Source organism: Grampus griseus (genome assembly GCF_964374135.1).
Source record: "Grampus griseus genome assembly, chromosome: 10".
NCBI lineage: Eukaryota > Metazoa > Chordata > Mammalia > Artiodactyla > Delphinidae > Grampus > Grampus griseus.
Window position 1 is genome coordinate 23458488 of NC_139004.1, and position 21157 is coordinate 23479644.

Here is a 21157-nt window from a genome sequence, read left to right on the forward strand (position 1 = left end):
ATGAGTGATATTACACCAGGACACACAACTTTGAAAGCAGTATTTAGAGTACCATCTCTTTAGGTATTTACATCTGGTCAAAGTTTGGAAAATGGCTGTATCTCACATGCGATATTTGACACAGGCAAGTGGATAGGGTATAGGGCATCTGAGGCCAATTCAAGGCCTTCTGGGAACTGTAGTTCTCTTCGGTTAAGAACTATTCCAGAGCTTTCTGGGAATTGTAGTCTTCTCCGCATCTTAACCCAGTAGTTTTTATCTTTCTTCAGGACAGGAACCCGTTCCCCAGACCAAAAACGCCCAAACTCAGGCTCCAGCTTACAATTTTGGTGGGCACAATGATCACGCCTATGCCCCATCCCTAGCCCTGATACCAAACTCAACTAGAGTAGGTCATTTGTTAACACCTCCGCCAAACAATCACGGAACACTTGGGCTGTGAGGTATCTGCCAGGAGTTGAGGATGCAGAACTGGGAGGGTCTCTGGCCAGAGGAGCCCACTTGTCACACTCCCCTTCCCCTCTCAAGGCTCCTTCAGGCATGAGACCTGCGTGAGTTGTGTCCTCTGGGTACTTAAAAAATTGCATCAGAGGGTGAGGTGGTCTAGGGTGGGATAGTCATTTACACGCAGTTGCCAGATAAGAGTATAAAGAAGAAAAAGTTGTTTTTTTTTTTTTTATTTTGTGGAAAACAAAAGCAGAAAAACTAAAACCCCAAACTCCAGAAAAAATCCTAAAAAATACGTTTTGTTTTCTTAAAAAATACTGTATAAGTCTCTACTCCTCTCCCTCCCCCACCGCAACAGCCCTCCTTGCCGCCTCTCATCTCAGTGCCCTACCCCCCACCCCCACCACTATTCGTAGTTCCTGCTATTGTACCCCCCTTCCCAGTATCTACCCAGGATGCTCACCCCCGTATTCTCTTACCTGCTATCTTCCTTTGTTCTCCCTAGAATTTTGGTGAGCCTTGTACCCATCCCATTTCCCCAGCATGCAAGAACTGTCTCCCCCTTCCTTTTCCGGAATTCAATAATCCTTTCCCCCTACCACTCCCTCTCCCAAGGATCTAGTCCAAGCAGGAGCAGGTAAGCTGCCTCCTGCCAAATTCCCTCCCAATTCCCACCCACCCACCCCCTACCTCACGAAATGCCAGAACCTCTTCCTGGGCAGCCGTAGCCAGGAATAAAATATTTTCCAGTCTTTTTCCCTCCTCATCCCATAGGACGTTTTCCCTCCCTCCACATATCCATGCACCTCCAAGAGAAGAAAATCTTTCTCTGGGACCCCCTATTCCCTTGGCCTTCTCAAAGAACTCTCTCCCTGTCCATCCTTTTCTTCTGAAGAGGCAAGGTCTTCTCTCTAAGGAATCTCCGGCCCCTCCCTCAGGATGTGTGTGTCTGCTCAGGCTCCCCACCGTACCTGCCTGCCCCTGCCCCCCACACCCCCCTATTCTCCTGGACCAAGGAGCCCCCTTCCCCCCCAGCCCAGGGACCCAGCGCCTGCCACGCTAGCGCTAGCGGATGAGGACGTTGATCTCAGCCACGCTGGCCTCCAGCACGTTCTCGGCCGTGGTCTTGCCGTGCTGCTCCTTGAGGTGCCGCCTAATGGCAGGCTTGTGAGCGAAGCGCACATCGCAGTAGGAACAGCGATAGGGCCTCGCTCCCGAGTGGAGGTTGAGGTGGTCGTGCAGCGTGGACTTCTGTGTGAAGCACTTGCCGCAGATGCCACACGAGTGCGACTTGACGCCGCGGTGCACGTTCATGTGGCGGTTGAGGTTGCTGCTGTGGTTGAACTGCTTGCCGCAGCGCGGGCACATGAATATGAAGTGCTGCGCCCGCATGTGGAAGACCAGCTTCTCCACGCCCTGGAACACTTCCGGGCACTTGGTGCACTTGATGTTCTTTAGGGGATTGCCACTGGAAAAGCCTCCGGGCAGGGGTCCCCGACTGCCCCCCGCCCCCAGGCTGCCCCCCGCCCCCCGGGCAGCCATGGCCACCGCTGCTGCCTCCACCAGGCCTGAGGTGGCCCCCACACTGGCCCGGCCTCCTGGGATCAACAGCAGGCCCTCCCCTTCTGCGTCCTCGGACAGGCTGTAGCAGGCTTTCACCACGCCCTGCGGTGGAGCCACAGTGCTGGGGGGCACGCTGCTCTGGGCCAGCTCGCCAAGGTGGCTGCCCACAGAGCCTCCGATGCCCAGGCCTCCTCCCAGGCCTCCGGGAGGTTTGAGCCGGTGTGCCACCTCCAAGGCCGATTCCACCTTGACGATGCAGATGTCAGACACGTCCTCGTCCTCATCCTCATCCTCTTCCTCGGCCTTCAGCTCTAGGTCCTCATCCAGCGGGAACTCCAGCTTCACAGGCCGCAGGAGTGGAGGGGGGAGAGGGGGTGGGGGTGGGGGTTTGGGGGCTGGCTTCGGGGTCCTGGCGGGAGGGAGGAGGGATTTGGTGGCACTGACACTGCTTACAAGGCTGGCATCGCTGACCCCATCCTCTTTGAGGCCTATCTTGGGCTCGATGAACTGGCTGAGGGCATTCCGGCATTTCTCCACCACGTGCTCCATCTGCAGGTAGGAGGCGGCCGTCAGGTAGTTAACAATGTCCCTGACGGCGAATTCCAGGGCGCCCGTATAGCAAGAAAGGAGCAGGTCAGCCACTATGCGTGCACTGTGCATCAGGGAGACCTGCAACTCAGAGCTGGGATTCAGCAGGAACTGGTCCCGCAGGAACGGCGAGCAGGCGGCCAAGATGACCTTGTGGCCGCGGAACTTGAGGCTGTCGGCCACAATGGTCACGTCGCAGAACCGCTCCTCTGCGCGGAGCTGGTTCATGTTCCGCAGCGTAGCGGCCTCGTGGCCGGGCAGCTGGAAGCGCAGGACTTCCACCCCAGAGGCCATTGTGGCGGGGGTGGGCCACCCTGGTTGGGAAGGAAACCGGTCAGAGACAAAGGTCTCCGGCTTTCCTAGGCCAAGGCTCCAGGCCTCGCACCCCCATTCTTGCCTGGCCCTCCCAGCATCAGATCATCCAGTTTTCAAGCCTCTTCCTCAGTTTCCCCAGCCCCCGGGGAGGCGCTGTCCCTCCGAAAGGAGGGAGGCGTGGTTCCCGGGGGCGGGGCAGCGGCGTCCACACCCCCCAGCCCGACAGCCCGCGAAGATGGGGCGAGCCCGCGCGCCCACGGGGGAAGGCCGGCGGAAGCGGGAGCAGAGGCCTGGATTCTAGGGTGACCCCGGTTGCAGCCTCTTCTCACCCCGCCCCCTTTACCCGCTGCCTCATTCCTCCACCCCCCCTTGCACGTTTGCACGCGACTTTCACGTCTCCTGCCTGCCTGCACGCATCGTGCACGGCCCCCCCCACAACGTTCAGAACTCCGTGGCACGCCCCCCCCCCCCCCCCCGCCCCACGACCCTGAGTGCACGCGCCTCTCACCTGGCCGGGTTCCGCGCGCTGTTTTTTTCCCCCCCTATTTCCCCCACCCCCCCCGGGGCCGACTGCGCCCCCACACACGGGCAGGGCCTGGGCAGCGCGCAGGCGCGGGGGTGCACGGGGCGCGCGCGCGGGGCCGGCTCCGCGTGGGCGTAAGGGGGGAGGGGCGGGGGCGGCTCGTGGCGTGTGTTCCAGGCCCCGCGCGCGGCGGCGTCGGCGAGAACTCGGGGAGGAGGAAGAGGGGAGGGAATTAAAGGAGCAGGATTCCCCCTTTCCCGACCCCCCTTTCTTCACCAGCCCCCCCCCCCACACGGTTAAAGGGCCGGACGGCCTGGCCTCTCCTTTGGCCGGTATTATTTGTCCGCCAGAGCGGAAATACGTTCCGCACCCCCCTCTTTCTGGCTCCCCCTCCTCTGTGCCTCGGGGCCCCGCGGCCCGTCTGCGCGTGCGTGCCAAATACCGCGCGGAGGCCCGCTCACTCGGGCCCGCCTTCCGCTCCCGGCTGCCCGCGGCGCAGCCTGCTCTTCTGCCCCCAATGCGCGCCGCCGCCCCCGGCGCTCCCCGTCTGCCTGGCTCCCTGCGGGCGACGCTGCCACCTGCTCGCGGGAGTGGTGCTGCTCTGGCCCAGCTGTGCGGAGCGGGGCCGGAGTTGCAGCCACCGCCCCTCCCGGGGTCCCAGACCGCCCCGTGGCTATCGAGATGTTGGTTGCTGTTGCCCACGCCTGCATCCCCTGTTGATTATGTTCACAGTTCCTCCAGCCACACTTCCAGATTTTTCCAACTCTTCTGAAGCTAGTAACCAACTCAGCACTCCCGGCCTAAAAGATATTTTAACTTTCTGCAAGGCCCAACAATCCAGTGTCCTCAACTTCCTCTCCTCTGTCTCAAAATTTTATGAAATCACACCTATCCTCCCCTTCCCCCCATTCTCAGAATTGATCCCAATTTCTTGCCAAGGCAAACGCCCTCGTAAGGTCGATGACCTTGACTATTTCACCCCTACTATATAAATAGACCTAGTACTAATTCTTCTAATTATGTGAATATTTATATTAGTATGATATTTATATTAGCATCCTTCCCATCCTTGCCTCCTCCACCAGACTGATAAGGTCAGAGCTCCACTGCCCTAAACAAAACTTTCCCTCAACTCTGCACCTTTGCCTTCTCTTTCTCTGTCACTCCCAAACTGAGCTGCAGTCTCCATGGCTTCATCACCAGCCTCGAAGACTGGCTCCCTTCCCTCCCTCTTCCTTGCACCTCTCATACCTACCCTCACTTCCCCACCCAACCAAGTCCAGGTGAAGAAGCCCCTGTTTCCTGCCAACTAGATTTGTTTGTTACATTCTCCAGGAGACTAGAGCATTTTCCTTACACATCAAATTTGGTGGAATGTGTTCAATATCTGATTTCCCCGTTGGATTGTAAACGTCTTGATTGCATGAATTATGTCCTGGGTTATGTTTTGCAAATAAAAGTCATACAATAAAAGACTGTTGAAGTCATTCCTCTTCAGTCCAGCCAGCATCCACCCATAAAATGTTTGTTCCTGACTTAAACTGAATCCTGAACTCAGGGGATGCCCTCTGGTAGGGGAGTGGGGGCAGTGTTTAGATGGTGCCTCTACTCTTTGCCTTTCCCTTTTAAATTCTCTGACTTTTTTTGCCTTCATCTCGTTCTCTCTATTCTAAAATGCCCTCTTTGTAGAAATATCTTTGTTGTCAGGCATTTGTGTTGGACACAACACCTAGGCTCAAAGCCATATTCCACTACTTATGAAAAGGGCCCTTGGGAAAGTTACTTAATTCTCTGAATCACAGAGTCTTTATCTTTGAATTGGAGGGGCCCTGATTCCTCACAGGGCTAATGTGAAGTTTAACTGAGCCTGGCATATAGTAGGTGCTGAATCAATGAGAGCTCCCTTCTCCTTTGCCTAATTGGGGGACAGACTGAAATTTCAAAAGAACTTTAACTAAAAATCTGCTCCCATATCTTATCTCTTCTTTCCCTCACTGCCAAACTTCTCAGAAGAATTGTTCACACTCCAGTGAGAGCAGAAATTTTAAAAGTTGTCAAGGTAAGAATTTAAGTTTGTAAAGTTTTGTATCCTGTCCCTTTCTTGCTGCTTTTCCTTTCTGGGAGTATGAATGGGACAGGGGTCCTTATCTCAGTTTAGAGTTTAAGACAGGTGGTCCTAGGTGGCAGGTAGGGTTGACAGCTGCTGAATCCTTCAAATGCCCAGCCCACCCAGTTGCCATTTTATATGGAAACAAGCTGTAGTGCACAAGCCTGTCTCTTCCTGTACAGTCTGGTGGGGAGATCTTGTAGGGCTGTTTTCCCGCATACCCCATGCAGGGATGTCTAGATCCTTGGCCTTTGGCCCCCAACTTCTGCCAATGTAAAAGGAGAGGCCCTCCCGTCCTTGGGTGGCAGTGCCAAACGCCTTGGCATGGTGTCAAGAACAGATACATTCAGGATTCTTAGTGGGACTGAGAAATAAAATCTGACCAAGGATTCAAGAAAAAACTAGGGGGACTTCCCTGGTGGCGCAGTGGTTAAGAATCCGCCTGCCAATGCAGGGGGCATGGGTTCAAGCCCTGGTCCGGGAAGATCCCACGTGCCATGGAGCAACTAAGCCCGTGCGCCACAACTACTGAGCCCACGCTCCACAACTACTGAGCCCACGCGCCTAGAGCCCATGCTCTGCAACAAGAGAGCCACCGCAATGAGAAGCCACAATGAAGAGTAGCCCCCGCTCACCGCAACTAGAGAAAGCCCGCGTGCAGCAGTGAAGACCCAGTGCAGCCAAAAAAAAAAAGAAGCTAGGGAACAGAAGATCTAGGTTCTAGTCCAGGTTTGAAGTCCTCAAGGCCCCAGAGGTTTCAGTATTCTCTTCAATGAAATGGAGGTTTGTCCTCTGAAGCCTCTTCCAGCCCTGTCAGTCCACAAAACTTCAACCTGAAAAGAGGTGTATGTATTTTTGTGTGTATGTTTGGGAGAAGAGGTCAAGGACTAGTGAACTCAGGGCTTAGAGCACCACTCTTGGTTACTAATGGAGGTGAGCAGTGGCCTAGTAGGAAATGTCTAAGCAGTAGGAAAGCTTAGACATTTCCCTGTGACATTCAAAGTATTTTTGGCAGTGGGTTTACTTTTACAATTGTACTTCGCCCAGACTGAAATAACTATATTCCTTGAGCAACCAAGAGAAAGGAGGAGGGAAGTCAGCCTGGGTTTTTTTTCTTTTTTGGTACGCGGGCCCCTTACTGCTGTGGCCTCTCCCGTTGCGGAGCACAGGCTCCGGACGGGCAGGCTCAGCGGCCATGGCTCACGGGCCCAGCCGCTCTGCGGCATGTGGGATCTTCCCGGACCAGGGCACGAACCCGTGTCCCCTGCATCGGCAGGCAGACTCTCAACCACTGCGCCACCAGGGAAGCCGCAGCCTGGGTTTTTTTTAATCCATAGGCTGATAAGACTTTCCTGTGTTACAACAAAAGCTCCAACTTTTCCCCCTTTCTCCTTTGCCCCACACTCAGCTCTGCCCTCACTGTAGGAATCCTGGCGAAATGGCAGCCTGTTCAGGCAATGGTGACAGGGGCTCACAGCTTGAGAAAAGAAACCCTACAAAAACAAAAGGCCCACACCAGTCCCCTCTATTTGTAAAATCACCTTTCCTAAACTCCCACCCGTCTCCTGCAGCGGACTCCATTCCTCGACCTTTCCTCAGTGCTGGCACCTTCTCCAGTAACCTGTTCCCTCCACTCTTTGGAACCCTCTCACAGCCTCAGCCTCCTGATATACTCTTCCCTCCCCCTCCTGCTTTAGAGGGAATTCAGTTCTCCCTGCAGCCCATGATCTTCCCCCTCCTCCAAGTCACACTCCCACCTCCCCTCCTCCCTCCCCCCACCTCCCCTTTGCTCAGCACTAGGTCTGGGAAAACGATGGCCATGGCGGATTCTCCTAGCTTCTTGTCAACCCCAGGAACAGGACTCTTCCACTTCATGCCAAATACCCTTTCCTTCCAGCCTCAAGAGTCCTCCTCTGCTACTCCCTGCCTCTGCTTGTTGCCATGAGCAACTGGCTTCCAGGCCTGCCAGTGTCCATGCAAATGACCTAATCCACACCCCAATTAAAATTTCTTTTTGTTTATGTTTTCACAGAATCATTTGTATGGTTCAAAATTCAAAAAGTATAAAAGGGTACATTGTCAAAGGCCTCCCTCCCACCCCCACCCAGACCCCATCCCTGTGTTACTGGTTTCTTCAAAGCTTCTTGACCTCCTTCCAACAACTTTTATCTTGACTCTGTCTCATCCACTTTCTTCCCAGAATCATACTCTGGCGAATATCAGCGCCTGGGACTACATCCTCTCTGAAATTTAAAATGCCAGCATACCATTCTCTGAGTAGCCCTCAGACTGCTCCCTCCTAGAGGGCAGCGAGTTTACCTGCTTCGCTTCCCCAGGGGAACCTCCAGTCACCAGGGCTTTCCTTTTCTTTCAGGCCCTCCTCCTTCTCTCCCTCCCTCGCTTCCTTCCCTGTCCAGCCAAGGTACCACTCACAGTGCATCGCTTCAGCTGGGCTCTGGGTGCCACTCTGTGCACCTGGAAGAGCCCCTCCCCCTCCCACAGCTCCCTTCCAACGCTGTCCTCTCTCCTGAGTCCCCCACTGCACTCAGGATCCCCTTCTCTGCAGGCATCCCGCTCAGCAAGCGGCCCTGTCTCTTAACTGAGGCTCTTGCTTCTTCATCCTGGATCCTCTCCAGCTTCCTCCCCTCTTCCCAGCACAGCCAGCGTTCTGAGTTCCTCACTCAGCCTCTTCACTCTCTCTCCACACTCATCCTCTCTCCTAAAAATATTTATTGTGAACATATTATACACATAGAAGCATGTATAGAATGAACATGTATAGTTAAGGATGAATGTAACAGAACCCCTGGGTATTTGATCGCAGCTTAAGAAATAAATTCCCTTAGAGCTGAATCAGTGTGCTGTACACCTGAAACCAACACTACATTGTAAATCAACTATACTCCAATATAAAATTTAAAAAAATCATAATTCACATACACACACACAAAATGAAATAAATTCCCAGGACCTCAGATGTCCCATGTGCTCCACGATGACTGCATCCCTCTCCCTCCTGGGAGAGTGAACTCCACTCTGAATTCCTTAGGTTCACTTCCTCTGTTTATCTTCATAGTTCCACTATCTATGTTCCACTATCTATCTATTCCTAAACAGTATACTGTTCAGTTTTGCCTGTTTGATCTTCACAGGGATAGAATCATAGGAATCGTACTCCATGTGTTTTTCTGAGGCTGGCTTTTTTACTCAACATTATGATTGCGTTGACTGTGTAGCAGTAATTCATTCACTTTCTTTCTGTTGCATGCTTACACTGCAATTTAGAAATCCCTTGTCCTGTCAATGGACAATTCTTTTTGTTTAAACTGGTGGTTATCACCACAATGCTGCTGTGAGCCCTCTTTACTCTTCTCTGGGTAACTTCCTCCAGGGCTACAGCCTTCAAACTAGGCATGTGTATCTCTGATGTGAGAGGACTGTCCAAGGGTCAGGTGGACCTGATATAAGGGAACCGTTCTCAGGTCTGACACTCCCATATGAGTTGGGACGCTGGTGGGCCCAAGAGGGCCCCTAAGAAGGAGTAGGTATCCCTTTCCCCTCCCCTTGCCCAACCCTTCCTTACCACAGAAAGAAGGCCCAAGGGGGAATCCAGGAGGGTAAAAATGCCAGGCACCAAAGGGACAGTTTCAAAATCTCACTGAGAAAGTGAGTGACCTAGTGACATCATTTTGCAAGTCAGATACTTTTTCTTAACTTTCAACAAAATTGAAGGAAGCTTCACTGATTGTCAGCCGATTGGTTACTTTTTTCTACCCTTTATGTTATTGAGGTGAAATTCACACAACCTAATTATTTTTGTTTTGTTTTTTGGCTGCATTGGGTCTTCATTGCTGTGCGCGGGCTTTCTCTAGTTGCAGCGAGTGGAGCAACTCTTCGTTGTGGTTCATGGGCTTCTTACTGTGGTGGCCTCTCCTGTCGAGGAGCACGGGCTCCAGGGCTCTAGGTGCGCAGGCTTCAGTAGTTGTGGCTCACGGGCTCCAGAACGCAGGCTCAGCAGCTGTGGCGCAGGGGCTTAGTTGCTCCGCGGCATGTGGGATCTTCCCGGACTAGGGCTCGAACCCGTGTCTCCTGCATTGGCAGACGGATTCTCTGCCACTGTGCCACCAGGGAGGTACCTAATTTTTAAAAAATTAGTTAATTAATTAATTTTTACAGTAGGTCCTTTTTGGTTATCTATTTGATAACACTGGTTTTTTAAAAAAAATTATTAATTTATTTATTTTTGGCTGCGTTGGGTCTTCGTTGCTGTGCGTGGGCTTTCTCTAGTTGCGGCGAGCGGGGACTACTCTTCGTTGCGGTGCACGGGTTTCTCGCAGGCTCTAGAGCACAGGCTCAGTAGCTGTGGGGAACCTGCTTAGTTGCTCCGCGGCACGTGAGATCTTCCCGGACCAGGGCTCGAACCTGTGTCCCCTGAATTGGCAGGCGGATTCTTACCAACTGCGCCACCAGGGAAGCCCTGATTTATTACTAACGCTACCTATTGGGTCAGTGGAGTGGTGCTGGGGGGCTCTGATGGTCATAGTCGCTCGGGGTCCAGATTAAAGGAGGCTCTGTCAGAAGAGGGCGCTGCAGCGTGTCACACTGCATTGGCAATGGCCGCTTCTGCCAGTAGAAAACAACACATTCGGCTTGTGTTCATGCCTTGTTGGTGAAAGCAAGCTCTGTGGTTATGCCTAACCTCAAGAGCGCTGAGAAATTCATCTACTATGTGTCTGGAAGGCAGAAAATGGCAAGACTGGTGAACAGCTTCAATGACTACCATGGCCGAGTGCAGTGCTGACTAGCTTACATGTCTCTCTCCTTGGGGACACAGAGGGATCTCAAGCATGTCCCAGGGTCCCGGCCCTTGAGCAGTTTGTGCTGCAGCGATGTGGAGAGACCAGTAAATCGATGGATCTTAACTCTCTGTGTTAATGTTATAGTCCAGGGGTGACTGGGGTGTTGGTGGGGGAGCCCATGAAGGAAGAGCAATGGGATATGGGAGAGAAGGATCGGAAAGGGACTGTCTTAGTTTGAGTTCCCTGAAAGCAGAGCCTGAGATAGAGGTGTAGGCAGGCAATTTAGATGATTCTCGAAAGCAGAAGTGAGGGAGTGTGAGATCATGAAGGAAGAAAAGCCAACTTAGGACAGTGACAGCGATTCAATTCCACTGGAACTTTCTGAGGAGAGAAACAGAATGTCTCCAGAAATTGTCCACCTGAAGGATGATGAAAGCAGGAGCATCTATTCCCCCATTTCCATTCTTCAACTGATTGCAGGTTGACTCTGGGGCTTAGTTCCCCTGCCTTTCCCACTCGTGTGTGCCCTTTGGGCATCGAAGCGCCGGAGAAGGCCCAGGTTGGGATGATTAGCACAAGGTGAAACTGAGCTGCAAAGAACTGCACACCTCAGCCAGTGTGGAAAACAGAGGTGGGCGAGGAGATGCAGGGTACCGGAAGTGGCTGCTACAGGGGCCTGCTGTTGCATGACGGCTTCCTGTCAGTTGCTGTGCTAGGTGCTAATTTAGTACATTTTACCCTCACTTAGTACAGCAGCCTTATGAGGTAGGTTTTGTGGTAATTTATAGAAAGACAGTAGCATGTCATCTGGAGAAGGACAACAGGTGACCCTGGCAGGGTGGTTTTACTTTTCTATGGTCATTTTCCAAAGGGCTTTATGAACTCAGAAAGGGGATTTTTAAAATGTCCGCAGAATGCCTGGTCCCCAGGGAACCGACTCATGATAGTAAAACTCACGAAAGACGTGTGAATGGCTCATTTACTAGTTTCAGTGGTAGATGTAACTTGCAAGATGATTCAATACTTACGTTCCCTGAGTTACATTTATCATCCATTCATTCGATATTTTCGGCAGTGCCTATTGTGTGCCAGGGTCTTGGTGTCTTGTCTGGTCTTTTTAGTGCTGTGTTTAATCTTAGTCACTTAATGGTCAAAGAGTGTTTAAAAATATTTTATTTTTAACTTTTTATTGTGGAAAATTTCAAACATAACAAAAGTAGGGAGAATAGTATACAGAACTCTCATGTATAGTCACCTGGCTTCAACAATTTTCAACAGCTTGTCAACCTTGCTTCATCTGGCCTCCCCCTCCCACTAGAGAATTTTAAAGCAAATGCCAGACATCGTAACAACTAATCTGTAAATACTGCTGTTTGCACACCTAACATCAAAAGAATTTTAAAACAGTATCACCGTGCAGATGTACTATACAGCATAAGGAATATGGTCAATAATACTGTAATAGCTTTGCATGGGGACAGATGGTTACTAGACTTATTGTGGCCATCATTTCATAATGTATGCAAATGTTAAATATTTATTTGTATGTGGTACACCTGAAACTAACATAATATTGTATGTCAACTATATTTAAGTTAAAAAAAAGCCCACAGTGTCACCATTGTACTGTAAGGGGTACTCCTACCATTTTGCTATTTCTTTTCTATAGGCTTTCTGACTTTTCATCCCTCATTTCCTGCATTACTGTCTTCTTTTGTGTTTAGTTGATTTTTCATAGTGAACTGTTTAAATTCTCATTTCCTTTTGTGTATATTCTATAGCTATTTTCTTTGTGGTTACCATGGGGATTACTTTTAATATCCTAAAGTTATAATACTCCGATTTGAATTTATACCAGCTTACCTTCAATAACATACAAAACCTCTTTCCTTTCCAACTCTGCCCCCACCCCTTTTGATTGTGGATGCCACAACATTATGAATGTATTTAATACCACTAAGCTGCACACTTAAAAATGGTTAAGATGGGGCTTCCCTGGTGGCGCAGTGGTTGAGAGTCCGCCTGCCGATGCAGGGCACGCGGGTTCGTGCCCCGGTCCGGGAGGATCCCACATGCCGCAGAGAGGCTGGGCCCGTGATCCATGGCCGCTGAGCCTGCGCGTCCGGAGCCTGTGCTCTGCAACGGGAGAGGCTACAACGAGAGGCCCGTGTATGGCAAAAAAAAAAATGGTTGAGATGGTAAATTTTATGTTATGTGTATTTTACCACAATAAAAAATTTTAAAAATAGATTTGATAATGCTGATATTAAAAAATGTGAGAATTGTATTATGATTGTGTTTTCAAAAAAGTGTCCTTATCTTATAGAGGTACATACTGATGTATATTTACAGGTAAACTGTAATATGATGTCTTGGGTTTGTTTAAAAATAATCCTGGAAGGAGTGGGTGGGTATACAGAGATAAACCAGGATTGTCTGTAGGTTGATGATTGTTGAAGCTGGGTGATAGGCACACCGGAGGTTCATTATATTATTTTCTCTACTTTTGCATATGTTTGAAGTTTTACAAAATAAAACTTGAGAAGTCTGCAGAGAGACTGCATCAGGTTCTCCTGTTAGTAGTCCAGCAGTGTGCTTCTTTTGTTGCCTGGTTACATGTAGGTAGATATTCAAGCCGCTTTTTCCTGTAAAAGGCTTTTACAGGGCTTCCACTGGACACACAGATTGAGGACACAGAAGGTGCCAACTCCCTCAGAAACCTCCTGCCCGGTTCCAGAGCTTTCTCCTGGCCTCCCTGTGTTTCCCTCCATCTGTTTAAATAGGAACCATTCATACCCAACAAAAAGCTCAAAGAATAATAAAGGGAATTTAATGAAAAGTAAATCTCTGGGAATTCCCTGGCGGCCCAGTGGTTAGGGCTCCGCACTGTCACTGCCGGGTTCAATTCCTGGTTGGGGAACTAAGGTTCCACGAGCCAAGAGGTGCGACTAAAAAAAATCATCTCAGGGGACTTCCCTGGTGGTGCAGTGGTTGGGAGTCCGCCTGCCAATGCAGAGGACACAGGGTCGATCCCTGGTCGGCGAAGATCCCAAATGCCGCGGAGCAACTAAGCCCTTGCGCCACAACTACTGAGCCTGCAGACCACAACTACTGAGCCTGCATGCCACAACTACTGAGCCCATGCGCCACAACTATTGAAGCCTGCGCGCCTAAAGCCCATGCTCCCAATAAGAGAAGCCACTGCAATGAGAAGCCCGCGCACCGCAACGAAGAGTAGCCCCCGCTCATCACACCTAGAGAAAGCCAGCGCACAGCAACAAAGACACAACGCAGCCAAAAAAACAAAAACTCTCTCCTTGTCCCACACCCCATTTTCCAGCCTCCAGTTCTCCCCAGAGGCAGCTTTCCTGTCTACTTTCCCGTCGAAACTTCCGGAGAAATTTCACACATATAAAGAGCATATACGGCTACATCCTCTTTGTCCCCCCTTTTGCAATCAAGGTGGCATCCCATACACACGGTTTTGAATGTCTACTTAGTTAAAAAGTACATGTTATATTACATATAATATCCTGAGACATTCCACTTCGTATGTACAGATAAGCCTTAAGCTTTCAGAGGCTGCAGAGTTTCCATTTTCCAAACCACAACATACTGCGTGTCAGTCCTCTGGTATGGACGTGGGTGAGTCTCAGACTTTTCCTCTTGGTCACAGTGAATGCTGCAGTGGCTGTCTTTGTACCTCACCCTTCCACACCTGTAGGGGAGAAGATCCTCTCATTTTGTTAGTCCTAATTTAATTCTCAGAGGTACTCTTAAGGGCAGTGTATTCTGCTGTGTGTGATAGGTGACAAAATAGGGTGAGTAAGGTTATGAAACAGCTAATAGATTCTCCAAGCTGAACCTGAGATTGCTGGGCTGCGACCTTTCATCTGAGTCTGGCAGGAAAGCAAGGCATGAATGTCTGTCCTGTTACACTGGAAAGTTCTCTCCCTGTCCCTGGGCAGCACTGCGGGGTGGGGGCAGCAGGCTGCCCATCTTCCAAGCCCAGGGCTGCCCTTTTGGTGGGAGGGACCTGGTATCCAGAGGCGGGAAGAAGACGGATCATCCTCCCCACACTCCAGGATACAGAGGAAAACATTAGAGAGGCATTTTGAATGAAAGGGCAGAGGAACTGCAGTTAGGTCTCCCCTGCCACCAAAGCTCAGTCCAGACAAGGGGGGAGGATTGTGGGGTTGATAAGAGAGGAGCCAGGGATGTTACAGCCAGGGGCCATCCCTCCCCTTACCCTTTTCCAGCTGACCCCTGACTACATGGGCCATGATCACCCTCTCACCTGGGCTACACAGGGCAGCCTCCCCGTAGGCGGCAAGAAGTGGGGGAAGGGGGATGACAGGCACCACTGGCACCCCAGGACTGGAAGACCCCAGAGGGGTGGGACGGACATGGGTGAGGCAGGGGCTGTGTTGTGGGCAGACAGGCACACTGGCAGAGCCCAGGCCTAGCTGTTCCCATGAGCTAAGTTTCATCTGAAGGAGATGTGGCCCCTTATAGAGGTCTGGGACGGGTTTTCTGTTTCTTGGGAGGTCCCCTCTCCCCACTTGCTTAATTCTCAGGCATTGTTTGTGCAATGGATGGGTGAGGAGAGGAGGTTTAGGGTCCCGACCTAGAGTCTGACCTTGTAGGGTGGCCTCTGGGCCCAGGGGCCTGGAGGACCCTGGGGGTGGGGGAGGGGCCAGGGGCTGGGTGTAACCCTTTTCTGGGTTCTCTAAGGATGATTAATGTAAAAGGTTTCCCAAGGTCACATTTGGGCAATTTGTTCAAAGAAAGTAGTTTGATGCACAGTAGCATGGGTGTGGTTGTGTACCTAGTGCTCTAACAGTAGGGTGTGTTAGAAGAAGAGGGTGGGGACTGACCCAAAGTAAATATTTTTATTCAAAAAGAAATGGAAGGAATAGAAACCAAAGACACTTTTTTTTTTTTTTTTTTTTTTTTTGCGTTGAGTATACTTCCCTGTGCTCTAAGTTTACTTTTTTTTTTTTTTTTTTTTTGCGGTATGCGGGCCTCTCACTGTTGTGGCCTCTCCCGTTGCGGAGCACAGGCTCCGGATGCGCAGGCTCAGCAGCCATGGCTCACGGGCCCAGCCGCTCAGCGGCATGTGGGATCTTCCCGGACCGGGGCACGAACCCGTGTCCCCTGAATCGGCAGGTGGACTCTCAACCACTGTGCCACCAGGGAAGCCCCCAAAGACACTTTTGTTGCTGACCTAAAGGAGCTTGGAGTGAGGATAGAGCTGGGGAGGAGGTTTTGGGTATAATCTGGAGTCTAGGGTATAAACATCAGCCTTGACCTTATCCATGGAGCTCATTGTTTCAACAACTCCTGGGATCCTTCCTCTGGAGAGGTTAAGATAAGCACACACATAACTAGAAGGCAGTACAGCCTGTAGACAGGGCCGTAGGAATCTGGAGGACTGAGAGCTCCTCGGAAGTTGAGGGATTTGAGAAGGATGGAGAAGGTGTTTCAGGAGAAGGGGTAGCAAGAGGCAAGCGCTTAGGGGAGAGAGGGCTGGGGAAGGCGCAGTGCAAGGGAGTGGGGGAGGAACTGGGACTTGAAGGAAGTTTGGGGATCTCAGAAGAGCCATTGCAGAGAGGATGTTAGGAAGAGGCACGAAAGCACAGGAGCTGTGAGTGTAGACTCAGGAGCCATGCTGTCTTGGTTTGAATCCAGCTCTACCACTTAGTACCTGTGTGAATCGGGTGGGGGGGCATTTAACGTTTCTATGCCTCAGTTTCCTCATCTGTAAAGTGGGGGTAATGATAAAACCTGTGTCTTAGGCTTATTTGAAGATTAAGTGAGCTCCTACATAGAAAGGATTTAGAACAGTGTCTGGCACACAGTAATTCCTGTTAATATGACATCTTCCTCCCCCAGAAGCAGCCCCAGGACAAGGATTCAAGTGCACATAGTGCATTTGGGAAGCGCTCCCAGGAAACATGGGTAGGGGAGTGGGAAAGTGGGATAGGGAAGGAAGGCAGCCAATAAAGTGTGTGTTATCAAGCGAACTTACCATTGCAGGTGAGTGGAGATTAGTCCCACTCAGGAAACCTGGAGTCGTGCAAAATATCAGAGTTATCCTGTGGTGGGAGCGAGCAGGCTAGGATATTTACATTCCCAATCCACGCAGTCACAGCCTGAGGGCTGCTTTCAGGGAGCCTTAATTCTTTGGCATTTCCAGCTTTCTGTGCACAGGTGGGACAGGACACCGGAGAAACCCTCAGGCAAAGAGATAGAGATGCTGCTATCGGAAGCCAAGGCACAACCCAGTGGTGAGGCCCAAGGGATGTGAGTGGGGCAAGGATGGATCCTCTACCAACACAGAGAGGCTTGTTGAGTAACACTGAATCCTCAGCAGCGGGCTTCGAACCAGGCCAGGTCAGCCTAGTTTCCCAAACTGGGAGTTGATCTGGAAATGGGACTCAGCCCTGCAGTTGCCATGGAAGGTTGAGGGTGGCAGATCCTGGGAGGTCAAGTCCATGTCTAAGTGTCCAGACTGGACAAGGAGTAGACTGTGACCCAGCGGAGACTATACTACAGTAGCTCTGCCTGTCTTAATGACCAACCACTTTTCCTATGAAATTTTCAGCTTCGAGGCGCTGAGCTCCGCATGGGAGTAGTAAGGCCTCCTGAGAGGCTATCATGCCACCATTTCCTTTTTCTAACCTGTGAATAGCAGATGAGCTGCAGAATGCGGATGTTGCTTTCTTTTCTTTGGAATTGGTCTCCTGGAAGTAAATATTAGAAGCCTTGAACTGATAAGAAGAAATTTGGCCAAGAGGGAAGAAGCTGGCAGGAATGGAAGGTCTGTCATTTTAGGCAATACTTACCTTCTTCCTTTCATCTGGAGTGAAAATACAGGTTGCATTTGCCAGGTTTTTGTTTGTTTGTTTGTTTGTTTGTTTGTTTTGCGGTACGCGGGGCTCTCACTGCTGTGGCCTCTCCCGCTGCGGAGCACAGGCTCCGGACGCGCAGGCTCAGCGGCCATGACTCACGGGCCCAGCCGCTCTGCGGCATGTGGGATCTTCCCGGACGGGGGCACGAACCCGCGTCCCCTGAATTGGCAGATGGACTCCCAACCGCTGCGCCACCAGGGAAGCCCATTTGCCAGGTTTTTTAATGGGGCAAAAAAATAGATAAGCCACCTTCACCTAATGGGGGTCTACTGAAAATCTACTTGGGAGCCTAGAGAGGGGAATAAAGATCTAGTGTCTTTAGCCCCAGAGGCTCTCAGGTCATGGCCCTTCCACATTGGACTGGGCCCCATGGAGAACTGGACCAGTGGACCCACTCTGGTGACTCACTTTCCCTTTGTTCACCTTGATTTGCCACCGTGCAATGTGATGCTCCCGTGGACAGTTTCCTATCAAAGTTGATCTCCTCTTGCACATTGCTTGTTGTCTTCCCAAATCCATTCTCTTCTTATATAGTATCAGAGTTCTAGTTGAGCTCATGATAGACAAACTAGAGACCACCTTTCTCAGCCTCCCCTTTAACCAAGTTTTTTCCAACAGAATATGAGTGGAAGAGTTAAGTGAATTTCCATATCGTTACCTGCCCCCTGCTTCTTCTTTCATGGCCCTTCCTTGGGACTGGAATGCAGACTTGATGGAAACGTGTTTCAGCCACACAGACAAGGACAGTTATCAATGGTTATGGCAAAGCCACAAGGTGGAAGGAGTCCTGGGGCCCTGACTGTTGCTGATGAGCAGCACTGCCCTTCCAGCCAGGGCCACCCTTTGCGGTATCAGCCCTGCCAGCTTACACTGAGGCTCTTCTTTGAGAGAGAAGTAAACTTCTATCTTATTTTCTTTTTAAGATTTTTTTTGACGTGGACCATTTTTATAGTCTTTATTGGATTTGTTACACTATTGCTTCTGTTTTATGTTTTGGTGTTTTGGCCGCGAGGCATGTGGGATCTTAGCTCCCCAGGCAGGGATAGAACCCGCACCCCCTGCATTGGAAGGTGAAGTCTTAACCACTGGATCGCCAGGGAAGTCCCCTGTCTTATTTAAGTCAGTATATTTTGAGTTCTCTTTACTGCAGCAGTTTATTTAAAAAAAATTATTTATTTAGGCTGCACCAGGTTTTAGTTGCAGCATGCGGGATCTTTAGTTGCAGCATGCAGACTCTTAGTTGTGGTATGCATGCGGGATCTAGTTCCCGGATCAGGTATAGAACCCAGGCCCCCTGCACTGGGAGCGCGGAGTCTTACCCACTGGATCACCAGGGAAGTCCCTACTGCAGCAGTTTAGATTATACCCTGATAAACACATGTCCCTGGGTGTTGCCTTTGGCTCCCATGTTGATTTCTGGCTAAGACTATAGTTAGGTAAAGGTTTGGCTGCTAAAACAAAGGATAGAATAACAATGGCTCAAATGGTCTGAGCATAAGAATTCTGGGGCATTTATGAGAGCTCTAGAGGACTGGGGAGCAGGGCTTCTGGAACTTTATTGTTTGTCATTATCAACATGACTTCCACCTTGTGGTTTGGGGTGGCTGTTCCAGCTTCCACCAGTCTGTCTGTATTCCAGCTAGCCAGTGGGAAGGGGAGAAGAAAAATTGAGGAGCACACCCCTTTCTCAAGAGCATACTCCATGGGTCCAGCAAAAAACTTGAGAGTTTTTCTACTTAAGAAAGAAGGGAGGAACTTCCCTGGCAGTCCAGTGGTTAGGACTTCGCCTTCCAATGTAGGGGATGTGGGTTCGATCCCTGATCAGGGAGCTGGGATCCCACATACCTCGCGCCCAAAAAACCAAGATATAAAACAGAAGCAAGGGCTTCCCTCGTGGCGCAGTGGTTGAGAGTCCGCCTGCCGAGGTAGGGGACACGGGTTCGTGCCCCGGTCCGGGAAGATCCCACATGCCACGGAGCGGCTGGGCCTGTGAGCCATGGCCACTGAGCCTGCACGTCCGGAGCTTGTGCTCCGCAACGGGAGAGGCCACAACAGTGAGAGGCCTGCATACCGCAAAACAAAAAGCAAAACAAAAAAACAGAAGCAATATTGTGGCAAATTCAGTAAAGACTTTAGAAATGGTCCACATCAAAAAAATCTTAAAAAAAAAAAAGAAGGGAGAGTGGATTCTGACATGCTCTGCAGAGTTTATTTAACTCAACCAATATTGGGAGAAATTCATGAAAGAAAGGCCCTTTCTTTTCAAGGCAGCTATTAGATATGAGCTGGGCTGATGTATTATTCTGCTTGGACTGCCATTAAAAAAAAAAAAAAAGGGGACTTCCCTGGTGGTTCAGTGGTTAAAAATCTGCCTGCCAATGCAGGGGACATGGGTTCAAGCCCTGGTCCAGGAAGATCCCACATGCCGCGGAGCAACTAAGCTCGTGTGCCACAACTACTGAGCCTGCCTTCTAGAGCCCGTGAGCCACAACTACCGAGCCCGTGAGCCACAACTACCGAGCCTGCGTGCCACAACTACTGAAGCCCGTGTGCCTAGAGCCCATGCTCCACAACGAGAGAAGCCACTGAAATGAGAAGCCCACACACCGCAACGAAGAGCAGCCCCCGCTCGCCACAACTAGAGAAAACCTGCGCGCAGCAACGAAGACCCAGAGGGAGGGAGAGAAATCTCTCTGGTATCTCTTAAAGGATACTTAGCCTGTTAGATCAGGACCCCACCCTTATGACCTCATTTAAGGTTAATTACCCCTTTACAGGCTGTGCTATCTCCAAATACAGTCACATTGGGGGTTAGGTGTTCAACATACAAATTTGGCGGGGGATACAATTCAGTCCATAGCAGCAGCTTTAAGAGGCACCCAAAATTCAGTGGTTTAAGTATTCAGTCAGGTGAGGATTCATTATGTCCTGATGACAACCCCCCAATCTTGGTTGCCATAGTGCCTTGCAAAATATGGCTATAAATCTCTCCTATTCTGGTGTGCATGCCTCTTTGCAAAGTGACTCTGCCACTCCTCCCATCAAGAGGTAGTTTCCCCTAACCTTAAATCTGGGCTGTGACATGGTGGAAGTGATGTCATGTGACTTCTGAGGACAGGCCTCAGGAGACCTTGCAGCTTATGCTCTGGATTTCTTAGAATGCTGTCCTGAGACTGCCATGCTGCAAGGGGCTGTGGGTGATAGGCCATGGGTCCTCCTGTTCCCACTGAACTCAGCCCTCCGCTGACTGTAGCTGCGTGGGTGAGCCCAGCCCAGAACTGCCTGGCCAACCCACAGAATCATGAGAAAGAATAAATCATCTTTTTAAGCCCCTAAATTTGGGGTGGTATTTTTTTTCCCTACAGCAGTGGTAATGCAGTGGATTAAAACAACAGAGGTTTAGCTTTTGCTCACATTGCATACCTGCTGAGGGTCAGCAAAGGTTCTGCTTTTGGCGTCACCCAGGGCTGATAGAGCAGCCACCATCTCAAACGTGCCATAAAGAGGGAAAGAGAGCACGAGGAAGACTGCATTGGCTCATAAAGCTTCCATCTAGAAGTAGTCCATGTCACTTACAGTCACATTTCATTGGCCAAAACAAATGGATGGGGAAGTTCAAACCTACTATGTGATTGAAAGGAGATGAAGCCAGAACGTCTCTAATACTCACCGCTCTGAAGGCAGTTTATTTCTCACTTGTAAAAATCCGAGCAGGTGGGCAGGGCTGGTATGACATCAGCACAGTGTCAGGGACCCAGGCTCCTCTGTCTCTTTGGTCTATCATCTCCAGGATATTGCTCTTGAGTCACCATCAGATTTATATTCCAGCCCATGGGAGTGTGTGTGGGGGGATGTTACTTTACCTACCTTACTTGTAAGTTACACACATCAGTTCTACTCA

At 50.5% G+C, this 21157-nt stretch overlaps 1 protein-coding gene across 1 annotated transcript; it reads right to left on the minus strand.

Annotated features, from left to right (window-relative positions):
- Positions 1–1145: 1145 nt before the first annotated feature.
- On the minus strand, positions 1146–2915 carry ZBTB12 (zinc finger and BTB domain containing 12). Its single transcript, XM_082664325.1, has one exon. The coding sequence runs from the start codon at positions 2890–2892 to the stop codon at positions 1513–1515; it is 1380 nt and encodes a 459-aa protein (XP_082520451.1). The 5' UTR covers positions 2893–2915; the 3' UTR covers positions 1146–1512.
- Positions 2916–21157: the final 18242 nt, after the last annotated feature.